Source organism: Pyrenophora tritici-repentis, chromosome 4 (genome assembly GCF_003171515.1).
Source record: "Pyrenophora tritici-repentis strain M4 chromosome 4, whole genome shotgun sequence".
In the NCBI taxonomy this organism is placed as follows: Eukaryota; Fungi; Ascomycota; class Dothideomycetes; order Pleosporales; family Pleosporaceae; genus Pyrenophora; species Pyrenophora tritici-repentis.
In genome coordinates, this window is record NC_089393.1 from 2,307,531 (window position 1) to 2,324,473 (window position 16,943).

Consider the following 16,943-nt stretch of genomic DNA (forward strand, 5'->3'; position numbering starts at 1 on the left):
GTCTTTCCCCTGCAACCAGCTGGAGCCGGCTGCTGGCTCATCTCCAAATCAGCCCTCCGCAGAGGACGCAGAATGACGAGGGCGTTCCCAGGATTGCCAGCGCACGGCGTGGGGTTCGTTTCCCACGCAATTCCCTCCTGAGCGCTGAGCGCGTGGGAACGGCGTGGGTGCTAGAGTTCGTGTTGCCTTTTCTGAGACATTCACTGCGGTTGAAACGCCCAGCTTGGCACTCGCTCGCTAAAGATACCCAATGCGCTCCTACTACGCTAACCCTAAAACGCCTTGCTTTTCCTCGGCACTACCGTACACTATACGCCCAAACCGACCAAACCGGCCGCATAGAGAGCGGGTCACCTGTCAAACTCGGAAAAGTCACGTCTTCGCCGCTTACCTCACTGGCGTTGCAGGGCTGTACCCTATTGCAGAACCGCTCCCGGAGCCCCCACTATCATTGGCGCTCTCTCGACGACACCATCACCCAAGGCAATCAGGCAGTCAGGCACCTCATTTTAACTCTAATCTCGTCCTCGACAACGACTAGTCCACCTCCACCAGCATACCCCAGCAATCATGGCCCTTCAGAGTGCGGCAGATGTGCCGCTTCTCATCACGTCCCCGAACTCATCCTCGGAACGCCGTATTTCTCCGTCGTGGTCCATTGCCCAGCTAAAGGCACGACTCGAGCCCATTACCGGTGTCCCCGCAAGCTGCCAACAGCTATCATTACGCGTTGGATCCCAAGATGCCGTCGCCATCTCCGCTGTAGATGAAAAGCAGACGCGCCTTGCTGCGTTTCCGCTGCAGCCGTATGCGGAGATGACCGTAAGTGCTTCTTCTACTCTCTCATTGCATACTGTTGGCCGCCCTGTCCTTGACCGGTTTGATATCCTGTCCTCTCGCCAGCTGCCACATTTCTTATTCCCCGGCTCAGCCACCATCATGTCCCTGGCACCTACTCTGGCCTCCTGTTTAGCACCGTCATGCACTTTGCCACTTTCTTCTTTATTCGTCCGTTGCTTCCCCATTCGCTCATCTCTTCCCCATTCGCTCTTGCCCTTCCTTATTCGTCACATGCGTCCGACGCTGAGGCTGTCGGCTCAACCTCGCGTGACTTGGATGCCCCGCAATCCCCCCCTCGCTGCCCTCCACTGGTCATCTTTGTCAGCGTGACGGCCTTGGCGAAGCGCCGCACGCGTGGGACAACCATCCCTCGGGTCACTCGCCAACATCAGATCCTCCCGCCTGAGCACTGGGCCTTTCTGATACAGGCCATAAACCTCCATGGGCTCGAGCATCATGGTTCGGCCTCGCTACCACATTCCTCTGCTGCTGCTACTTTGTTTTGTTCGGCCATTCGGCCTTATTGAAACACATGATCCTGCTTCATGAATCGACCCCTGTATCCGCTATTCAGCTTGACATACATTGGGACAGGGCTCTGCCAACAAATGAATGCTCTCAAATAGTCTTTGGTGCTAACATGCTAGCTCTAGGTTGTTGACACGCGTCCCTCCGCTGCACGAACGGACTTTACTGATCTGTCATCCGTCACAAAGTATGAGATGCCCGCCGCCGAGTACGAGCATCGGTCCGATAGCGTTCTCGCTTGGAAGAAAGCACAGAAGCTTGGCCGGTTCGACCCAGATGCCCCTAGCATCGAGCAGCAGAAGATCCGCGCCTCTGAGCGTGAAGTAGAAGAACGAGGTAAGAGATGTTTGTTTCTGCCTGTTCCCGCGTGTCAAGTCGTATGTTTTGTGGCAGAGAGAGCAGCAAAAGCAATTCCAATTGTCGCAGAACATTCTCATGTCTGTGCCGCATTGCCCGTTGGCCGCTTTCGACATGCAACCCCGAGTTGCTTCAAACAAATCCCAAAATGGAAACCCGGATTGCCTCAAACTCCGAAAACCCGTAAGATATCTTGGCTGGCTATAGCTGGCTCATGATATTACATTTTGCACTCCCATACCAGCCAGCTAAAATATGCGCCATCACAAAAATCTCTCCATAATGAGCATCCGCCTACCACGCACATCATAGCGAATTGCCCCTTCCAGCATGCTGCAGCTGATCCTTGGCACCCGTGGATCCAGACCTCCATGGCCAGTACAATGGCGTCTGACGTTTCGTCTCAAATCGGTCTACCGTATTTAAAACAAATAGACAACTTCGTGTAAGATCCGGATATCGTTTACTGTTCCGTTGGCCTAAAGATCTCGCCTCGCTACCCGTCCCGTTGGGAACATGCACGGAGCAAAACTCCCCGAAACTCAAAAGCGATCATCTACTCGCCACCCACCTCATTATCCAGCTTCATTCGTCGACAGGTTTTGGAATACACTTCTTCTACGACATATAATGTTTCCTCTACACGGAATAGACTGATGGCAGCGGGTGGCGCGGCCCGCCTGACCAGTAGCTCGAGGCTTCTATGGTGCGAGCCATCCGCCTGTGCGTTTGTTGACGGCCAACGCCTCATCACATCACGATATTCGCGCGTCACGGCTTCGCTTGAACACCACATTGGACAGCTTATGCATTGTCGAGTCCTCGGTCGATGCCCCGCTTGAGCCCCAGACTCATCTTGATCTCATTCAACGGGCGCTTAGCACGTGTGATGAGGATGCAGGAATCACCTATCGTGTTTCGATTTGCGCGCAACAAGACACCAAATACCGGGATAGCGATTCTCCTACTTTGCGATGGCTTGATCCTCGCTATTTGCACCCAAGTCTGGAATCCTTCATTATATCGAATCGCTCGCCCAGTGCTCTTCGCTGACCGATTGATTTGCTGCGCTCATTTCTTGCCACTGAAACGCGAACCCGAGTACTCACTATAATGACTTGATGGATCTGTTGAACCCCACGAAGCAGATCATACTGACAGGGCAATATAGGTCTAGCGCTCCACGGGCGCGTCCGCCTGTTGCCCGAAACTGACGCACGTCGCGGCACGATATCCTACATCGGTCTCGTCCCAGAGATTCCCGGAATTGGTGTCTGGATCGGCGTCACCTTGGATGAACCGACAGGCAAGAATGACGGCTCAATCAAGGGTAAGCGATACTTTGAGTGTGGGAAGAACTGCGGTGCCTTTGTGCGACCTGAGCGATGCGAGGCTGGTGACTTCCCTCCCCTGGATATGGGCGATGAGGATCTGGAGGAACTGTAGAGCGGCCTGTGCGAAGGGGAGCGGTTCTCCCTCAAGCTGGTCAACCTAACGTGTATATCAAATAACCTCTGCGCCGAGTGTGTCATCCAAACTTTGCATATGACAACCACATTTCAGATCGTGATCTGATGTATAGCTCCGGACCAACTCTCGGTAATAACGACCAAGATGCTTTTTCTCATGTTTGTGCACCTCATAGCCTATCTTACAATGCATGTCTAGCCCGCGACATGTACAGATCCTTCAATGAGCACACCAACCAAGCCAGGCATCACAGCCCAGTACGACCCCATCAATCGATCAATCAAACAATCAGTAATGATATCAGACACTGCAGATCCAAACCCAAATCCAAAAACACAAATAACATGACCAAACCCATCATGCGGTCAAACCCGTCACAATAATCTACCTCTCCTCCCTTCCAAGTTCCAGAATATTCCCCCCACACACATGCATTCCAAATAAACTTTCCCTCCACGTCTAACCCACACACCATCACCACCAAGCCGGCGTGTGTGTGCAGATCAGTCCACGACCACGACATTGCCTCATGCCCCATGAGATGCAAGTACGAGTCATAACCAGCCGGGTCTCAGAACGCCACAAATCACTTTCCTTTGAAGCGATTAACATACGATCAACAACGTCTCTATTCTTCCCCTCGCAAGCCACCACCACAATCAGCTGTTTAGTCAAAACCTGATATGTAAAGCATGATGTTGACTCAGCTCAGCTCAACCCAGCTCAGCCTACCTTTGCTGAGAGTCGAGTCGGTGGGAACTTTGCGTCTAACCCAAACCGCCCACTTTCCTGCAAAGGAAATCCTGCCAAACCTTCTTCTCAAGCCCCCCCTCATCTACGTACCGGTGTTCAATCCATGTTGTCAATCCCATCCGGTCACCCAAGTATCCATGTAGGTATTCATCCGCTTGTTCTAAACCTCATGCCTCCATTCATCCGTGCGGGCGGGCGGCCCATTCATCCGCCACTCACCCCTATCTGCTTCAAATCAACATGAAATCAATCCTACTTAGCTTTCTAACCCGCTACTTGGCTTTCCACCTGCATCTGTACGTCTATGTACGCCTGTACCTACCCCATTCGTACATACATAACAGCCACAACAGATCAACACATACATATACACACACACATACACACACCGCCGCCGTTGCCCCCACCACGACTCCTCATCCTCTCATCCCCACTAACACCACAGCCATCTCCACCCCATCAAACCCCAGAAATCGCTTCATTCCAGCCAGACAGCATGACGACAAAAGTTTATATTTAGACTGGTCGGGATGTACCTAGGTACTTACACACCTCACAAACTAGGTGTCGTACATTGTGTGTAAAAGTGGGCAGCAAGTGGGCAGCAAGTGGGACAGTGGGTTTTCGGGTTTTTGAGCCTGGCCAATCATGTTATCGTGATCTATTTGTGAGAGGTATGGTAATTGCGAGGAAAGTGGGGAGATGGATATGGGTGGGGAAGGGGGTTGACGTAGGCCGGTATGTAGGTAGGTAATGCAATGTGTCTTTTTGGAAGAAAGTAGAAAGACGTAGAAATGGAAACGTGCAAGGAGAGAATGGGATGAAGATGGTTAGAATTGTAATACACGTGTTCACTATTACGTGGCTATATTGCCTCTCGGGTATGTTTATCCTGTCCACTATGCCTTGTTGCTGCTGGGGAAGAATACCGGAGATTGAGCAAAATGGCTAGAACAAAAACCTGATACAGCGTGTTGACTAAGCTCGATAAATCACGAGCAAAGAGTAACAACTTGCAAACAATATGCGTAAAGGTTGAAGGACACTGAGTTCATCAGTCATGTATCACAATCTGATATCATGCAACTTGTATTGCTACAGAGGTGAGAGGTGAATATGAAAATTTGCTAAGACGAATGAGTCAGAAAGATGACATTTCATCCTTCACAACTTGGGTTCCAGTCATGCCAGATATCCGTTTGCGCTCAACCACTCTCTTACAACCTTCTCGTCACGCGCCGCGTATGCCGCATAGCTGCGGATCGTATCGTCGACAACCTCAAGTCCCTTGTTGTAACCCCGGGTATCCTTGTCCTTGAAGAAATTTTGGATATCATCCGCAACAGCCGCATCGGTGAACTTGTTGAGACCGAAGCGCAGGAAGCGCTCTAGCACAACTGGATTCCCACGGAGTGCAGGGTGGACCTTGGAGTCCCAGTTGTCGCGGATGTAGTACCAGACTTCTGGGCGCACCTTGGAGTTGTTGGCCAGGGCAATGGTGGAAGAGTGCTTGTCTTGCATGGCGACGGCATCGGAGAAGACAAAGTCCATGACTTGTTTGGCGAGCTCAGGAGTCTGTACGCGGCCGAGAGAGCCGAGGCAAATCTCCTTGCCGTCGATGGATGTGGTGTTGAGGTACTCGTTCTGGACAGCCTTGAGTGCTGATTCACCGCGGTTCTTAATGGCAGTCGCAAAGACGGCTCGGCGAAGAGACGGGTGAATAGCCTTATTGTCGCCGTTCGAAATGTAGGCGTCGAATCGCTTCAGAGCCTCGTCGACAGTAGCCTGGTGACCGACGATACCAGCAGACAGGATGAGACTAGCACGAAGCTGACCGACAAGGTAGCTCTCGCCATCCTTGAACTCCCAGCCAACCTTTTCAACAGCTGGTGTGATGAGCTTGAGATGGTATTTCCTCAGGCCCTCGCTGATGTCTTGGCTACCAGAGAAAACGCTACGTACGTTGCCAATGTTGGTGAGAATTTGGGACCAAACCAGGTAGTCAGACTCATCCTGGAAGCGCTCAGCCAGAGCGAGGAGGCCAGGGGTTGAACCATATCCAGCGACAGCATTTGCGTAGGCATCACCAACAAGACCAATCTTGTCCTCGACTGTGAGCTGGTCACGAGACTCACCGAGCTTCTTCAGGCGGTCCGGAGGGTAGTTGGTCCTGTAGAAGCCAGTGAGGTTCTTGTTGAGCTGGTAAAAGCCTTCGCTGACGTCTCGGACAGTGTCTTCCTTTTGTGTCAAAGCGGTAGTCTTGTGAAGAGATGCAGCAGAAGCCGAGTCGCCGGTGTGGAGACCTAATGGAATCCACCAGGTAGTTTCGTCCTCTTCAGGCTTCACGTTACCCGCAAGCAGGAAACGTTGCTGGCGAAGTCCAATTTGGCCAGGCTCCTCTGCCACTGTGACAACCGGGAAACCAATCTTACGAACCCAGAGATCCATGAAGCTATTGACATCCTGGCCAGAGGCTTTGCTCAAGGCGGACCACAAATCGTTGGTTGTGGCGTTGGAGTACTGGTTAGCCTTGAGGTAGTCGGCAACACCTTGTAGGAAGACTTTCTCGCCCAAGTGGGCGCTCAGCATGCGGATGACGGAAGATCCCTTTAGGTAGGAAATGTGATCGAAGATCTGGTCAACTTCGAGACCATCGTATACAGGTACTTCGATGGGATGAGAAGTCCGGAGGGCGTCGAGAGCGAAGGCTTGTTGCACGGAATCAGTCTAAGACAAGTTAGCGGGCTATTAGAATAGATACCTCGCGACTTGTGACGTACGACAAACTGTCCCCATACGTTCCATTCTACACTCCAGTTAGCAGTAGCTTTTTTAGGGTCTGAGTGTGTACATACCAGGATACAGATGGTCAATAGCAAGCCATCCCACCCATGTGGCGAAACCCTCGTTAAGCCAAAGCTCATTCCACCAGTCCATGGTGACAAGGTTGCCGAACCACTGATGAGCGAGCTCGTGAGCTACAACGTATGCGACCCTGTTTCGGTAGCTGTCTGCGGATGTCGCGGGGTCGAAAAGCAAGGCAGTAGTACTAGATCAGTCAGTAGCAATTCCAGTAATTACTTTACAATACTCTTACCGGTAGGTAATGAGACCCCAGTTCTCCATGGCACCGTGTGACTAGAAGCAACGGTCAGCGTGTTACACTGAGAAAGGGGAGATTATACGTATAATTGGCTAAGAGATTAGTCCAAAGATACGTACAACTGTCAGCGCTACTTACGAATTCATGGACGGCCAACAAATCAACCTTGGGGAGGGGGTAGTCAATCTGGAAGACCTCGGAGAAATAATCGACAATCTTGTGGCAGTTGTCCAGCGCAAAGCGACCTTGCTCCTTCAGACCGCGAGTGGTGTAGACTCTGACTGGGATGTTCTTGCCGTTGTACTTGCGCTCTGTGAAAGCCTCGACGTATTCAAAGTCGCCGATAGCCCATGCCAAAAGGTAAGTCGACATGATGGGTGATCGCTCGAATACGACAGTGTGGAAGCCGTCTCGCTTGCTAGGCTTGATCTCCTTTTCGGGCATGTTGCTGAGCGCAACTTGGTCCTTTGGCACCTCAAGCTCGACATCGAAAGTGGCCTTTAGGTTTGGCTCGTCGAAGCAGGGGAAAGCGCGGCGGGCATCACAGGCTTCGAATTGGGTGCTGAACATGTAGTGGAACTCGTCGTCTTTGGCCACGGATGCGGGAACGTCGGCCTTGGGCTTGTACTTTGAGCGATAGAAACCGGCCATGATGTTGTTGACTGAGCCGTCGAATTTGATCTCCAGCTGTGCATCGCCAGTGTACTTGATTGTTTCGCCAAAGTCCAGTGTGACCTGCTGCCTCTTCTCATCGTATGTAATGTTCTTTGCAGATTGTGTCTTGTCGCCAGTCCTGAGCTCAGCGCTCTGGAGCTTGAGCTGATGCGCGTTCAGGACCAGGCTGCTGAAGCCATCGTCCTTTGTGATCTTGGTGGTGATGTTTACGGTACCCTTGTAGCCAAAGCTACCACCGAATTCGATGTCGTGGAGAGAGAGGACATAGTGGGAAGGCTTCGCCCTGCAAGACGGCAGTCAGTTTACACTCCTTTAAGACTTGCTATGTTATACTGATCAGGGATCACTAACCATGCAGGGAGGACGTCACGATCGGAAGCCATGTTTACGAAGCTACTAGTAACCTCGCTTTGACAGAACCTCTTCTGAAGTCGGAATGAGTTTGTTTGAGCTGCCGAGAACCTCGGGCGGGGTCGCAATTGCGTACGCGGGGTATGACGGAGCTCTCGAGCTGTCGAAGAAAAGCTTCTAGAGCTCTCAGCAGCTGAGAGGGGAAAAGTCGAACTGGAGGGGGAGCTACAAAGCAGAGTTGTAAACAGTAGGCGCGATGCAGGCTTCGAAGTTGCCTGTGTACGAGTCAAGTGTCGAGAGCAGAGTCTCGCAGAAGCAGATAGCGCAGCCAGATTGACGGACGAATAGACGAGAAAGGCCAGATACCAACAGTAAAATCTCAATCGCTATGAGGCGATGCTTGAAAGCTGAGAGGGGAAGGTGGGCGTGCCGCACGCCAACTGCCCCACCTATGTAGCATCCCTGCCCCTTCCCTTTAGCGCGGGGTCTTTCAGATGCACCTAGTATACATGCAGAAAGACAATCGACGGATGCTGGGTCTGAGGTTATGGATGTACCCATGTTTCGAGCATGTGAGGTTGTGGACTACTGTACTTGTACGAGTGTCCTGTTCGTCACAAAACACATGACTAGCGCCTCGTCTCGAGTATAGCAAGAGTCGATAAAACAGCTGAGAAGGAGCCTATATTGTGGTAATCCGATTGGCGCCGTATAAATGCTCAGTTCACGCCCAATTATGCAGTGATCTCATATCCTTCCAATTCGTCTTGTATTAAACGCCATGCAGCCCTCGGTATTGCCAAAGATAACCCTCCCTCTCTTATCATGGCCATGGCCGCCTCAAATCCGAATGAGTACATCCAAACACTGTATGCGCCATTCCTTTTTCCCTAGCAGGCCCTTGACCAGTTCATAACTCTGCCCCTCGCTCGCCTGTCCCATGCCCATCTTGTCCCTTACACCCTCGAATGCATTCTTCACTACTGCCTGTGCCGTATGGTTTGCAGCCTGTACCAAGACACTGGCTGTCTCGGTGACGGTGCCATTGAGCGCCAGCTCTGCACTGTCCGAAAGCGGCGCGTCGAACCATGGTGTGTGAAAATCGAAGAGCGCAACGACGAGAATGAAGAGAAGGAGCGAACAATAAACGCATGGCCGGTTTAGGAAGTATGTGGCTGAGATGAAGAGCACGAGGTAGACGGGGGAGGCCTGCGTCCGTAATCTGTCGTCTTGATTAGTATGCGCCTGCTTGTACGACGATGCGAAAGGCGGGACTTACAAGAAGAAAAGCACGGGTATCCAGCTTCGTAGACAAAACATGATTATGTTGATACGACGTGTGTATCTACGTTGCCCTGCGTGCGCACGCTGCTGTTGTGGGTCTCTTGACGCAGCCCAGATTTCAAACGTCGTGTGAGAACGAGACCAGGGCGATTCGCGGCGATAAGGCGGCGTGACGAATAAAAGGCTTTTTGTGTACTGTGGTCTTGGTCGATGGGGTAACAGCAACGGGGTAGGCTGGGAAGTGAAAGCAGCGAGCGAATGGTATTAATAAACAGTATAGGGTGAAAGGTTGAGGGTCCTGTCACGGCGGCATAGTGCGGAGGTGCTGGCGGCGCACTAGGGTCCATCTCGCGGCAAGTGGCGTATGCATGTGTACAGACAGGCCATAATTCACGTGCTTTAATCTCATCACCAATTCATCTCCGCCATCAATTGCACAACCTCCACTGACTTTTCCCTAGTGCTAACTTTGATATAATCCAACCAGGAATCATTTGCGGCCTCTGCAATGGTCGAAACCTTACACGCTCCCCACATGCTGGTTCAGAAGCGCGACATAGACATTAGTTCAACACACGCACTTGCTGGAGTTTGAGCCATTGGTTCAGAACTATCATCCTACATATCCGTTTTCTCGCCATTTTGCGCCCACTGGTGGTATCATGTCCACATGTGTCCTAGACCGCCGAAGCCGTGCGCCCACCCATAATAATAGCCCTACAATACGCCTTCCTAAGCAGATATCCTACTATATCCCGTCCAAATCAGGCCAAAACCGGCCACCAGCGACAGAAAGAGAGCAAGTTACACGCGCGACACCTAGACGGGCAGGTTGAACTTCTTGCCTTGGACAACCCTGGAGCATTTCGGTTAGCTTCAAGTCCCTCGACAAGCAGGACTTTGCGCGACTTACTTGGTGTAGTAAATGTAGAAGAAATCAGAGTATAGAATGGTTTGGATGATGCCAGCAATCACCGCAATAGGGTCGTAGAACTTGGGCACCTCGAAGAAGTAGCGGTAGATCCAGTTGGGGATATATAGCGCCCTGTATGCGCCCAGCGCAAAGAGATAATGCGTCGTGATTGTCTCGGCCTCGCCTGTTCTTTGCAACATGAATAGCTGAGGCAAGATAGCCACAGATTCTAGCCAAATAGAGAAAGCCCAGAGAATCTATATACTTGATTAGCTGCATTCCCTCAGATATCATGTCACTACCCACCTCGGAAAACGTGTATTTGTATGGAAACAATATGGCTAGCACCGCGCTTGCTCCCAGCAGATATTGCACCTTGAACGTGTCCAGGTTCGGGTCGTGGGTTGGCTTATAGTCGTTGAGCATGAGGTAGACAGTGTACGCTGACGTGCTGATGAAGATGATCTTGAAACAAGTATTGTAGAGCGACTTGGGTTCGTAGAAGGTCCATAGCAAATCGACGTAGCGTGTAAGGTAGACGACAAGATAGAGGAATTGCGATTTGAACGAGATACCAGACGCGCTCTGAAATGTGTTAGTCATTATTCACGTGCCAAAGCGACTGCTGGGTCCACATACACTTGACACCTTCATCTTGTGCAATAGGATCAAGATGGATAACAGGTGGGATAAATCCCCTGCTCTCAATTAGCATTCCGATCACGCTCCGAGAGTACACTTGGAGTCGCAACAAAATGTGCGCCCCGGTTTTGCGTACCTAACAGTCGAAAGAGATTCATCTTTGCGGAGATTAGGTCGCTGCGAGCTGCGGTCTGGACGGCAGATGTTTGGCGACGGTGGATGGTTGAGTTTCGTTGTTCGCGGCTTCGCGGGTTCCTGACATAAAAAGACACGTTCCGGTAGCTCCAATGTCTACGTACCTGGAGCTAATCCTTGCATGCCAAGCGCCAAGATCAACCCCAGCCAACTAACGTCATGTCCGATCGCCGTTGCCGCTCCCGCATTTGCCATATACTACTGCTGCCGTTCCTGTTCGCAGCTGTCTGGATGCATAGTGGTCGATTACACTTCGTTAGATGTACTCGTACCCTATGCATATAGCAAACGGTCAATATCGCTGCATGACGCGTCATGACCGCGTTTGAAACTCAGCTTCCGAAACATTCAAGAACTTTTGAGAGATTGGCCGCGTCATTTCCATCTTAAACAAGCGTCTATGAAAAGCGACTTGTGCAGATAATCCATAGTCGACCATGGCCTACCTATTGGGCTGGAAAGATATCTTGAGACCAATCCGTGACGGATACCGCCATCTGTTCCCCACACCCGATACAGGACCAACGCCGGAAGAGAGACGCAAGCAGCGGGAACTGGACCGACTGAAGGGCTTCGCTTATTTTGACACTTTTGATCAAGTAGAAAATTGGACAGAAGCCGATTGCGACCCTCTCCAAAGAGCGAACACGCCTCTGTTACAGCGAAAAGACCGTGATCCCAATTACTATGTCGGCACCGCTAGAACTCTGTTGATTCATGATTACTCTGGCAACTATCACGACTATGAAAGCGTACACGCAGTCGGTGTAGAGAAAGAGTTTTACTCCTGTGAATATCTTCAGTTTGTCGATACATTCATCTATTTCTCGCACAAGCTAGCATGCGTTCCACCGCCAACATGGACGAATACACTCCACCGTAATGGCGTCGAAGCGCTAGGAACAATGTTGATCGAACCACAAACTGAAGGTTCTGAACGCTTGTTGGAGCACACGGTTGATGAGGGAACATTGAGTTTCCCTGTGGCGAACAAGCTAGCATATATGGCCACCCACTTCGGCTTCGACGGCTGGTTGATAAACATCGAAAAGCCATTTTCGAGTGGCACTTGGAAGGCCGAGATACTTGAAGCATTCCTACAGCAATTAAAGGCAGAACTGGGAGAATCAAAGAAGTTGATATGGTACGTTTTCTCTATATTCGGACCTAACGACTCGTAACACTACATTTAGGTACGACGCTCTTACTACTTCGAACAAAATAGCTTATCAGAACACACTAAACTCGTCCAACTTTCAGTTTGCCGCAGCTTGTGGAAATATACTCACAAACTACTGCTGGAAAGAAGCCGATGCGGAGAAGTCGCTACAGCTTGCCCTGGGCAAGGAGCTCCTGTCCCAGAGCATCTTCTTCGGTATCGATGTATGGGCACAGAACAAATCTAGCTTTACCCATCCACGTGTTACCTACCCCGAATACGGTGGCGGTGGCACCAACACCGGAGTCGCCGTAGATGAGCTTTCCAGGTTAGGACTCTCGGCAGGTATATTTGCGCCCGCATGGTCATATGAGCACTTCCCAGACAACGAACGCGCTGTTGAACGTGCAGTGTGGGAGGGCACTCCAATCACGAAAGATGTGGAATGCACTTGCGGGGATTGTGAATTGCGGCATCGACCGAATAAAGATTTTGCCATCATCAGAACCGCAACGGAGTGGCCTGCTGGTTCGGAATACTTTTTCTATACCGACTTCAATCGAGCTTTTGGGATACATGGAGATGAAGAAAAGGATATATTTGATGCCCACAGTAGACATGCGCAGTTGGGCAGTCAGTCCATTCTCCCCCGCCCTATCACACGGCATTTTGATAATGAAGCTATTGGGCTTTCTTATCGTCTCTCATCAAATGCAATCACTGCATGCCTAGCGATCGAGGCTACTCAGAAGCACCTTGCCGATGACGGAAATGGAGAGCTCTCGCTTCCTCTCTATACTCTTGATATGCCAACAGACGCGTTCCTCCAAGTCGAGACATATACCCGAAGCCTCTTGCCGGAGATGAGCAGTGTCCATGTCAGTCTATACCTAAAGACTTCCAAAACTGTCTGCCTCCTGCCAGTCGCCAAGGCGGCGTCTCTCCAATGGATGACCAACAGTCTGAATTACCAGGATCCCGAAGAGCGCATCGAAGAGCTTGGGGTTTGCGTAAGAGGGTTACCAGTTGCCGAGGTAGGGTATATAACGCAATTGTTGGAGATTGCAGAGCTTCGCATCTCACCCACGAGTCCAGAGCAACCACTGCAGTCCTACAGTATTGTCCAAGTAAAAGTTGAGTGTCGCGGCGAAGGGGAGACCAGACACACCAGGCTATGCTGGAACTATGAAACTGTTGAGAAGGCCGAAGGGAGAGCAACTGGAGGCATCCCTCGTAGCGAGATCACAGGCCCATTTTCGTATTATTCGGTTCGTGTAGATGGGATCGAGTTGGGCAAAGTATATGGGATGGAGTGTATCTTGAGCAAGCGCCTCGTTACTCGTCTCACCGGACGAGAAGTACAGGTAGATATCCGAGGTATTTCTTTCGAAGGCCGTGTTCTCGCAGAGCAAAGTACCAAACTTTGTCTATAACTCATTCTGGGATCTTTCCTTCAATCACCCCTAGTACAAATCGAGGTAATCGACATCACCAAGATCCTCCACAAAATGATATCATCGTCCTCCCTTCCAAAGCAACCATTCGTGCATCCAAAGAGCACAGAAAAGAATCAAAATGAGAAGGTACTGTGTCTCAGTCGAATAGCGTCGTAGCCAGCGGCGCGCCCTTCGTTTATATTGTTTCACACAGAAGCATAGAAAACGTATTATAGCAAGTTCGATGCTACCTCTGATTACAATGTATTGAATCATTAGTACTGTGCTGTCCTGACTGCAGAGGAAGCTATAGAACCCGTTTACGATGCTGAGGAAAAAGACAATGGCGATCATGCCGAAGATGTAGAAGAGGACGAATTGGATGGGCTTGGGGATAAGGGTGCGTGGTCGCAGTGTAGTGGGAACACTGGAGCGGCTGCTTGAGAAGGTGCATATGTGTGGAAACATCATGTTGAGGTGCCGGGGCGCGTTGTTGTTGTTGTTGTGGAGGTTGGTCAGATAGACGGAGTGTTTTGTGGCGAGTTTGTGTAGACGACAAGATTCTCGACGTATGAAAACTTAGAAATTAGAGTTTCATGTCTTGAAATATACTTGGAAGCAAATCTGCAAAGATGGTTCACTTGTATCATTTTTTGGCTTTCTTCCATCGTACCATGGATTCGCGTATATGTACCAACTCAGCAAGACTCGGAGGGTACGGAAGAGGCAGAGTTGCCAACAAGCAAGTCAAGTTGCTCGTCAAACCTGGACGCTAACCGCTAGGAGTAGGAGTTATACCTAACAAAGTAACTACTAGGCTACAATAGGTAATCAAGCAAGTCAAGTTGGACCTTCTGAGCCCCACTTACTTGCTTGTTGGCAACTCTGGGAAGAGGGCCGGTATGACAGCGAACCATGGTACGCATGCTTACGTTGAAGATACTAACCAGCTACCCTTACAGTGACCACTGTATCTTTGCATACCAGCGAGTCTCGCATCGTATGCATACTCAGATTATTGTCAGTTCTATGGTTGGTCCGTATTCGGACTAGTGTGTCAAAGACGTCATCGATTTTCGGTACCTTTCACCCTTGCATCTGCTCACGTCTCAACCCCAACCCAGTACATACCATGAGTATTTTCGCTTATCGATTGGGAAGGGCTTCTTACATGCTGACACGCCAGTACCAAACACGATCATTGCCAGTGTTCTCTACCTTTACGCAAGCTCGTCAACTACATGCATCAATGACCATGATGAATCCATTGAAGCGCAAGGCCGAAAAAGACTCATCACCGTCGAAACCAAAGAAGCCAAAGACTGAGCTTCCAGCATATCATCTCACGCCATCCCGGCAGGACGACTCTGGTGAAGCTGTTTGGCCGGCTCGGAAAGAGCAGATTGATCGAGCGCGGCAAATTATCGGAGAATGGTATGGTGATCTCTTTATCAACACTATATGTAGGGAATGCTTGGTGCTTTACTTATACTGAACAGCGCCGAAGCCCAAAAGCCGACTGTAATACTACCAGACAAAGATGCAGACGGTCTCTCATCTGGTGCCATACTTCAGCATACTCTCATCTCGCTAGGTCTATCGCCTGATTTGATCTCTGTCTACTTCCCACCCAAGGGTTTCAATGTCCACGATAAAAGCACAAAGGAAGCCTTGACTGCCAGAGCACCATCCTACATATTTGTGTTAGACCAAGGAAGCAGGAGAAGCCCTCCTCTCATAGACTCAGCACACACCTGCCTTGTCATAGATCACCACTTTGCAGAAGAGGGTGGTTTCCCAGAGGGTAGCGCCTACGTTACAGCTCATGACTGCCCACCTGTTGCAACAAGTGCACTTTTGACATACAACATCTGTCTTCCACTGCATCCAGATCTCAGCGACAAGATTTCTTGGCTTGCTGCACTGGGTACACATGGTGATTTGGGAACGACTATCAAATGGGAACCGCCATTCCCAGACATGGCCGCAATGTTCAAGCACCATACCAAAAAAGCCATCAACGATGCTGTAACGCTTGTGAACGCGCCGCGAAGATCAGCAGCTTATAACGTCGAGGATGCATGGGCTGCTGTGATGTCCGCAGATGGCCCTAAAGCAATACCCGAGAACAAAAAGCTTCACGAGGCTTCTTCCGAGATCCGGCGCGAGACAGAGCGCTGGACGCATACAGCGCCCAAGTTCTCCGCTGACGCCACTATCGCGGTCTTGATTATATCTTCAGCTGCTCAAATTCATCCCCTTATCGCAACGCGTTGGTCGGGTACACTAAAATCCAACAAACTCGAGATAGTAATGTGCGCAAACGAAGGCTATTTCCCCGACAAAGTCAATTTCTCATGCCGCGTCGCCAAATGCGCGCGGGCGATAGAAAGGGGGGACAAGGTCGATATTATCAAGAAGCTTGAGGGTATCGTCGCAGGAGATACTGAATTGAGGACAAGATTAGGCGAGAATTTCGCAAGAGGTCACAAAGAGGCTAGTGGTGGCATTGTAGGAAAACAAGAATGGGAAGAACTGAAGAAGTTGATGGGTGTCGGAGAGGCGACTAAGAAGAAAGCAGAAACCACTGCAAAGAAAGAGAAGTCAACACAGAAGAATACACTGAACAACTACTTCGGAAAGAGTGAGAAAGCGCAAGCAGCATAGATCGAGATTACACAAAACTCAGCCCCATTACCACGTTGGCAGAGCCACACAGCATACCGACATAATGTCGCTTTGCGGAAGAGGCGCGACGGATACCCGGTCAATGCAAAACGGACGGATGTGGTGGGTTGTGAATAAACAACTTCCAATATACTCCGACGAAAAGGGAAATGAACATCTGAGTCAATGACGCTCCGTCGCATCTCCACCTTCCTCACTGTTAGCCGGCCAAGCGTTCAGCCTCCTTCAAGAGAATTATGTGTGGGCCTTGGTAGCGCAGAAGAAAACGACGGCGTTCTAGCGACTTCGCCAATGTTTCGAATATCGATGGTCTAGGCTAAACGGGCGGTTAGCCGGTTACATCGTCATCGTGACACTGCAAATCGACCCTACGACATTTGAAGTTACATGCAACCTTTCAGCGGGCATGGAAGGTGCAAGAATTTCACGCGAGATGGCCAAGCGTCTGCGATTAGTTTGAAGCGCATCGTCCGTGATGCCCTCGCTACCACAGCCGGCAGTCGTAGTAACTCCGCAATATATTTGCCTCCATATAGCAGGCCATGGCTG

General features: G+C 50.5%; 6 protein-coding genes across 6 annotated transcripts; 3 read left to right on the plus strand and 3 right to left on the minus strand.

Annotated features, from left to right (window-relative positions):
• Nucleotides 1–570: 570 nt before the first annotated feature.
• PtrM4_096610 (Dynactin complex subunit) lies at nt 571–3,171 on the plus strand (the record flags this gene model as incomplete). Its single annotated transcript, XM_066107194.1, has 3 exons — nt 571–822; nt 1,494–1,704; nt 2,897–3,171. The coding sequence occupies 3 exons, from the start codon at nt 571–573 to the stop codon at nt 3,169–3,171; spliced, it is 738 nt and encodes a 245-aa protein (XP_065962862.1).
• A 1,959-nt stretch (nt 3,172–5,130) lies between these two features.
• On the minus strand, nt 5,131–8,109 carry PtrM4_096620 (PepN, Aminopeptidase N; the record flags this gene model as incomplete). The annotated part of the gene is made up of 6 exons (XM_001933957.2): nt 5,131–6,675; nt 6,729–6,754; nt 6,804–6,997; nt 7,046–7,086; nt 7,190–8,009; nt 8,078–8,109. 6 exons carry the CDS (start codon nt 8,107–8,109, stop codon nt 5,131–5,133), a joined length of 2,658 nt encoding a protein of 885 aa, XP_001933992.2.
• Nucleotides 8,110–8,917: 808 nt separating this feature from the next.
• Nucleotides 8,918–9,397, minus strand: PtrM4_096630 (putative bladder cancer-related bc10 protein; the record flags this gene model as incomplete). Its single annotated transcript, XM_001933956.2, has 2 exons — nt 8,918–9,299; nt 9,357–9,397. The coding sequence occupies 2 exons, from the start codon at nt 9,395–9,397 to the stop codon at nt 8,918–8,920; spliced, it is 423 nt and encodes a 140-aa protein (XP_001933991.1).
• A 783-nt stretch (nt 9,398–10,180) lies between these two features.
• Nucleotides 10,181–10,928, minus strand: PtrM4_096640 (ERD2, ER lumen protein retaining receptor; the record flags this gene model as incomplete). The annotated part of the gene is made up of 4 exons (XM_001933955.2): nt 10,181–10,217; nt 10,275–10,531; nt 10,581–10,859; nt 10,914–10,928. 4 exons carry the CDS (start codon nt 10,926–10,928, stop codon nt 10,181–10,183), a joined length of 588 nt encoding a protein of 195 aa, XP_001933990.1.
• A 620-nt stretch (nt 10,929–11,548) lies between these two features.
• On the plus strand, nt 11,549–14,150 carry PtrM4_096650 (uncharacterized protein; the record flags this gene model as incomplete). The annotated part of the gene is made up of 3 exons (XM_001933954.2): nt 11,549–12,255; nt 12,305–13,647; nt 14,008–14,150. 3 exons carry the CDS (start codon nt 11,549–11,551, stop codon nt 14,148–14,150), a joined length of 2,193 nt encoding a protein of 730 aa, XP_001933989.2.
• Nucleotides 14,151–14,955: 805 nt separating this feature from the next.
• PtrM4_096660 (uncharacterized protein) lies at nt 14,956–16,373 on the plus strand (the record flags this gene model as incomplete). Its single annotated transcript, XM_001933953.1, has 2 exons — nt 14,956–15,140; nt 15,206–16,373. The coding sequence occupies 2 exons, from the start codon at nt 14,956–14,958 to the stop codon at nt 16,371–16,373; spliced, it is 1,353 nt and encodes a 450-aa protein (XP_001933988.1).
• Between the last annotated feature and the right edge of the window lie 570 nt (nt 16,374–16,943).